The sequence below is a fragment of the Eschscholzia californica genome, unplaced genomic scaffold (genome assembly GCF_041429995.1).
Source record: "Eschscholzia californica isolate CP2 unplaced genomic scaffold, dmEscCali1.0.p SCAF_2, whole genome shotgun sequence".
Classification (NCBI taxonomy): Eukaryota; Viridiplantae; Streptophyta; class Magnoliopsida; order Ranunculales; family Papaveraceae; genus Eschscholzia; species Eschscholzia californica.
In genome coordinates this window covers 51,380,800-51,388,094 of record NW_028238309.1, presented here as the reverse complement: position 1 = coordinate 51,388,094, position 7,295 = coordinate 51,380,800, and the positions used below count along the sequence as shown (strand labels likewise).

Here is a 7,295-nt window from a genome sequence, read left to right as displayed (position 1 = left end):
CTTTCTAAAACTTATTAAATTGAAGAAGAATTTCATTCACATGAATTGATAAGGAGGGCACGACACGTGTACATCCGATCAAGAGAACCTTGGAGCAAAATTGCATCTATACTTGCAAAAACTCTTTTTAATTCCTACACTATGAATGAATTAAAGAAAAATAAATTGACTTGATATCTATTGTTCCTCTAGGGATAATAATTGATTGCTAAGAATATGGTCAATTTGGTTACATGTATAGATTCCTAAATAAATAAAATGCCTAAGCATTTGCTTTTGGTTCTTTTACAAGAATATGTGCTATGATTTATTGGAAATATTCTCTAAATAATTCCTTCATTTTTTTGTTGTTGCAACAATTCCTGTTAGAAATCGGTTAAGATAGGGCTAAATAGGTTACTAGCCAAAACACCGGGACAAAATAAAACGAGTTGGTACCAACATAGGGACCAAATTGGAAGTAACCATATGGTCCAAATGACTCATCCTCCTGTGGGTCACATTCTCATGGCCAATGCTCCTTCTTATTAACCTAATGTCTCCCATGTCCTAATATACATGAGGTCAAGATTTAGATGCTTATAGGTCAAGATTTAGATGCTTATGTCACTTTGACGAGACAACATTGTAGGACAGTTGAGAAAATTTTAGTGTCTAGGGCGTGTCTCAAGAAACCCTATTAGTTTTTTTTTTTTGTTAAAATGTCCGCAAGAAAATATTGTTCAAGATTTATTTACTTTAGAACTATACTACAAAGCTAATTGATATCGCTATTTTGACTGTTGTCTTATATATGACGAAATTGAGGAATTATATAGAACTATAATTACGTCATATTGAAACTTCTAATTCTTCAAAGCCCGTGACCTAACAGTGATATTTTTACACTATACCCATTGAATCACAATGTAAATAGAAGCTCAATTTAACAGTGTCATAAATCTCTCTTCTTCGGAAACCTATAGCGACTTGTGGTATACCCACCACAAATTAGTTTTGCATATAAATCTATTTTCTTCGTAAACTTATATGGACTAAAATTTTCTTATAAAATCAAAACATGTCAAAATGTTTTCATTTGGGTATTTCTTTTTTCGGTTAAAGCTTCATTTGGGTTGGGTAATTGGATTTGGTTGGAAAACTCTAACAAGAGTTGTCAAATTCTCTCAATCGAGACAAAGTCAAGCCTTCTTCCCACAAGACCCCAAAATTTAGAGAGAGAGAGAGAGAGAGAGAGAGAGAGAGAGAGAGGGGAAAGCACGACCAGACCGAGAGACGCGGGTTGACAGTTGATTAAAAAAAAGGACTGAATTTTAGAGAGAGAAAGTGGGTGGTAAACCGGTAATGGTGGTAGGAGTCGGCAACTGTTTTTGTCTCAAAGAAACCCCCCCATTTCTAAATGCTCCATTCTCAAGTCTTTCTATCTCTACTTTGATCATAAAAATGGCAACATCACAACAAAGTCTCTCTTCCTTACAAATGTTTGGTTTCATCTTATTTTTAGGAGATGGATTCACAACTCATTCTTCTTCTTCCTCCTTCTTTCTCTCTTCAATTTCAAACTCCTAAGAAAAAAGAAAAGAAAATACTACTCCTTCACAAATTTAGGGAAGAAGAAGAAGAAAAACTACCCAAAACTGAGGAAAAAGAAAAGAGAAAGATAAAATAGAAACAAAAAACGTTTTGGGTTTGTCCCCTTTGGTGGTGTGGTTTAGAAAAAAAAAGTAAAAGCCAGTCCTTGGTTTCATTCCCCTACCCTTTTGCTTTCTCCATTAATCCAACCTTTCAACTTCATCAAACCCTCTTTAACACCAACCAACATTATTATAGAACATAAAGAGAGAGAGAGAGAGAGTGAAAAATAGGGTACCCAAAGCCTTAAATCAATCAAAAAGAGAAAAAAAAAACCCAAACTCAAAATCAAAGCTAAACCCAAGATAGAATAGGTCTTTGTTTGATTTGGGTAGGTTTTATTTTTTGGGTTTATACATTTTCTGATGATTTTTAACACAAAAACCAGATTGATCAAGTTGTTGTTGTTGTTGGTGGTGGAGGAAGAGGAAGGAGGTGAGGAAGATGGGTTTATAAGGAGAGATAAGAAGTTTAGTTTTAGAGAGAATGAGTAAAGAACAAGTGGGTTCAAAAGCTTGGGAAACAACAGTTAGAAAAACACAAGGAGCAATAAAGAGACGTGGGAATAGCTTATTTACAACAATGTCAGTAGCTCATGTAGATGATGAAGAAGTTATTAATGGTACTGGTGGACCTGATATTTATCAAGCTGAGCGTCTTCTTTCTAATGGAGATTTTTATACAGGTCAATGGTCTGAACATCTCCCTCATGGCCATGGTAAGTATCTCTGGACTGATGGTTGTATGTATGTAGGTGAATGGGTTAGAGGTAAAACAATGGGTAAAGGTAAATTTTGTTGGCCTTCTGGTGCTACTTATGAAGGTGATTTCAAAACTGGTTTTATGGATGGTAAAGGTACTTATACTGGTTCTAGTGGCGATACGTATCGAGGAACTTGGGTTATGAATTTGAAACATGGACAAGGTATAAAACATTACTCTAATGGTGATTGTTATGAAGGTGAATGGAGAAGAGGAGCTCAAGATGGACAAGGTAGGTATCAATGGAAAAATGGGAATCATTATATTGGTCAATGGAAAAATGGAGTTATTAATGGAAATGGGACTTTGATTTGGGCTAATGGGAATAGATATGATGGGTTTTGGGAAGATGGATTACCTAAAGGAAATGGTACATTTAGATGGGCAGATGGAAGTTTTTATGTGGGTTCATGGAGTAAAGATCCTAAAGAACAAAATGGAACTTATTATCCTTCTGGTTCTTCTCCAACTGGTAATCTTGATTGGAATCCTCAAGAAGTATTTTCAGTTGATTTGAATGATTGTAAGATTTGTCCTGGTGAGAAAGTTTCAATTATGCCTTCACAAAAAGTGCTTAATTTGTCTGGAAATGATGGTGATTATTTGCAAAGTCCTGGCATATGGAGATCGTCGAAAATTGTTGATTCAACTGGGAGATTGAGAAGGACATCAGTTGATGGTAGGGTAAGTAATCCAGGGTTTGAGAAAATTTGTATTTGGGAATCCGATGGAGATATTACGTGCGATATTGTCGATGGGAATTCGATGGTAGGTGGAGATGATGGTTTAGTTAGTCTTCAGCTTGAAGACTCGGATTCTAGAGGTCCCAAACCACAACCTATAAAAATGCAGCCTAAAGCGATGAAGAGACAAGGAGAGACGATTTCTAAAGGACATAAAAACTATGAGCTCATGCTTAATCTGCAGTTAGGTATCAGGTATAAACAAAAATTATAACTTCTCTTTTTTGGTGATATGAATGATCTCTTATAATTGATTTTGGATTGAAATTCGTCATTCTTTTGGTTAACTTCTTCGTGGGGACGTTTTGAATTTGAAGCAAATATTGTAGATTGGAGTAGGTCGGATGAATAGTTTTAAGTACTTCCAAGATAAGGATTTTGCTTCGTAGTTTTCGTATAAAATTGTCCTATGTGGTAGGAGCGAACCCCATATACCAATTGAATCTTAGATTCACCCCCCCTTGTTAACAAACAACTCTTTTGTCAATTATTCAAGTCATTTCCACACTTAGTTAAATATAATCTTTATAGTATTAGTTTCAAACCTAACAAAAAGCTCCTAAGTTGTTATTGAAGTAAACTTATGATTGGGGTACCTTCCTATTAAGATGTTCGATGTTCTTCCCAGCTAGTTATTTATTGCGTGTTCTTTTCTTCCATCCGAGCTACAGATTAGAATATAGTCCATAATGCAATTAGTTCTAGGAACTTTTTTGTTCTTAAATTTTGTGGGTTTTCTTTTTCTGTTGCGACCACAATAGAATCGATGATCTATGTTAGCATATTGAATCTTAACAAAATAATCAAGAACTAAGTCAAGAATAACACGGTTAGGAAGTTTGAATTTGTAAAAATATTTCTTTATTGTCTCTCAAAGTCCTGCCTAATTCTCTACTTATTCTTCTATTGGTAATCGGGTTCAGTGGATATTTCAGCTGGTTAAAGTTTGAGCCCATTATTCTACCTCATATTTGTCGTCAGTATTTCTTAATTTTATTTAAGGAAGTCTTGTACTTGTAAACCTAGTTGAGTTTGAAACCATTTGACCCATTGAACTTGAACAATGTAACTTTCATATCGATTATAAAACCCTTCTGCTTTTTCTTTCGTTTTTTCCCACATATACATTTTATACCCTCATTATTGTTATCATCAATATATGCTGCAATATATGTGCAGCCATTTGACCCACTGAACTTGAATAATGTAACTTTCATATCGATTATAAAACCCTTCTGCTTTTTCTTTCGTTTTTTCCCACATATATATTTTATACCCTCATTATTGTTATCATCAATATATGCTGCAATATATGTGCAGGCATTCGGTAGGTAGACCAGCTCCATCTACATCGCTTGATCTTAAGTCCTCAGCTTTTGATCCCAAAGAAAAAATATGGACAAAGTTTCCTCCTGAAGGTAGTAAATATACTCCACCACACCAGTCATGTGACTTCAGATGGAAGGATTACTGCCCATTAGTTTTCAGGTCAGACTTCGGTTCTAGAATTTTTTGTTCGGTTACTTTAAATCCTTCATATTTCCGTCATGCTCTTCTTAACTCTCACTTCCGTTCTAATTTCAGAACTCTAAGGAAGTTATTCAAGGTGGATCCAGCTGATTACATGATATCTATATGTGGAAATGATGCACTCCGTGAACTTTCATCTCCTGGAAAGAGTGGAAGCTTCTTTTACTTGACAAATGATGATCGCTACATGATAAAGACAATGAAAAAGTCCGAAGTAAAAGTGAGTTTCTCCTTCTCTTTTCTTACGTGCATCTTAATAATGTCGATTACTTAAAGACTTAAGTGTCTATGTTTTGTTTGTTTTGCTCTATTGGTCCAGGTGCTTTTAAGGATGTTACCAGCTTATTATAACCATGTCCGTGCCTTCGAGAATACCCTTGTGACCAAATTTTATGGTCTCCACTGTGTAAAGTTAACTGGGGCCGCCCAGAAAAAGGTAGGGATTTCAAACCTGTTAACTTTTTGTTTAACTTCAGCATTTTGGTTTCGAACTATTCTAAGCAGGAGTTGTTCGTCTAATGAACCCAGGTACGGTTCGTCATAATGGGGAATTTGTTTTGTACTGAATATACCATCCATAGGCGCTTCGATTTGAAAGGGTCATCACATGGACGTACAACAGATAAGCCTGACGCGGAAATTGATGCTAATACAACCCTTAAGGACCTCGATCTTAACTTTATATTTCGATTACAGAGAGCATGGTTTCAAGAGCTTCAAAGGTAAATACATTTTCATTTTGACACATAGCACCTTGACACCGATTTACATATGTGTGCGTGCGCCTCTCTACAAGGATACTTATATGAACAAGAGGATTATGTATCTTGATTCTCTATTTCCTTTTGTGCCTTCTAAAATAGCGCATTGGTTCTGACAGGCAAGTCGATAGGGACTGTGAGCTTCTTGAGCAGGAAAGAATTATGGATTATAGTCTGTTGGTGGGTGTTCATTTTAGGGAAGCATCCAATAATAGGGATATACCTATGACTGATGGCCGTACTTCTGCTGTCCGAACACCAAAGGGTTATATCTCCTCCTTCCTAATAATGCTTAGAATTTTTTTTGAGCAGAAAATTTCTCACATTATGTGTTCTATCAGTCTCATCTTAATCATGTTACTGAAATGGTTAAGTCTATTTCTTATAGGCTCTGAGAGTGAAGCTGTTCGTCTTTCCCGAGTGGACATGGATCAACTTCTTTTTGATCCCACAAGGTACATTTGTACTATAATCTATTGTTCTACTACGACATGATACAGTTTGATGTCGAATGTTAAAATAGTCGCTCACAATCTAGCTATCCCGAGTGAGTTTGATGTCGACATGATACAGTTTGATGTCGATTGAGCTCCCAGCCAGACCCGAGTCCGGAACCCAACTTATTAGTTCATAATGGATATACTTCGTACCTATAGAGTATTCAAATTTGTTTGCGAAACATTATCTCATATTGTTTACTGCAGGTGGGCAACTATTAGATTGGGTATAAATATGCCAGCAAGAGTAGAACAGACTATAAGAAGAAACGATGAAACTCAATTGATTGGAGAACCAACAGGAGAGTGTTACGAAGTGGTATTATTCTTCGGCATCATAGATATACTTCAAGATTACGACATAAGCAAGAAACTAGAACATGCTTACAAGTCTTTCCAATATGATCCTACTTCAATCTCAGCCGTTGATCCGAAGCAATATTCAAAACGCTTTCGTGATTTCATTTACAAAGTTTTTACAGAAGACACGTAAAGAGTCAGTCTGCATTTTGTTTCTCCATCTTGATAACTCAGTGCATCCATTACCAGCTTGTAGAGCCAAGAATCGCCTCTACGAGTCTGGTAGAAGTGGGTTTGCAGTTTGCTGAAAGCATTGGTTCGTGATGCAAATGAGCTTTGACAGAACAAGCTATGGCTTCCGAAGTTGAACGCGGAAACTCTCTGTTTCTCTTTCTCTCTCTCATTATATATAATTTATGAATATATAACCCGATTACCATTAACCACTCAAGTGCATTCGTTTTGTAAATGAATTTACCTTGGGGTAAATCTGTATCAAAATCTATTCTTTTTGTACCCAATATTCCTGTTAATTGTTATTTAATTTTTTTTTGTTGGTCTCTGAAGATGAATAGAGAATCATCTCTGGGTTTTTGGCATTGAATTTGAATAAAGATGTACAGAGAAAAATCAGAATTGGTTCAGATCATTTTAGTATATGATTGAAATGTTTTTCTGATCGTGGCGGTATTACTTCATCTCTCTACTGTTTTTTCTATGAGCAAGAAGGTTCCTATGCAGAATTTAGTCTACAGAACAGACCAGTGTTTTCTTTCCCAAAGTCGGATCTGAAATTTGATCCAAATTGACTTGAGTCAGATTTCAGAATGTTTGTTTTTGTCTGACTCGTTTCAAGTGTAAAAGAATGTAAATTGCAAAAAAAGAACATACTATTAACCTGTAATCCTTTCTTGGACAAAAACAATTTGTTCAAAACATATGCATACAATTCCATTATTAAATGACAATTTTAACTGCTGAGGCTTTTCGAGGGGCTCGTGCAGCTTTTATCAAGAACAAAACTCCGTACCTGTGAGAGGTGGTAAAAGCGGGGACAATATCGACAACTG

General features: G+C 35.8%; 1 protein-coding gene across 1 annotated transcript; it reads left to right on the top strand.

Annotated features, from left to right (window-relative positions):
- The first annotated feature begins 908 nt into the window (after window positions 1-908).
- LOC147558799 (phosphatidylinositol 4-phosphate 5-kinase 6-like) lies at window positions 909-6,746 on the top strand. The gene is made up of 8 exons (XM_086660479.1): window positions 909-3,332; window positions 4,458-4,625; window positions 4,722-4,887; window positions 4,987-5,103; window positions 5,196-5,389; window positions 5,548-5,693; window positions 5,817-5,883; window positions 6,133-6,746. The coding sequence occupies exons 1-8, from the start codon at window positions 2,119-2,121 to the stop codon at window positions 6,416-6,418; spliced, it is 2,358 nt and encodes a 785-aa protein (XP_086516605.1). The 5' UTR covers window positions 909-2,118; the 3' UTR covers window positions 6,419-6,746.
- Window positions 6,747-7,295: the final 549 nt, after the last annotated feature.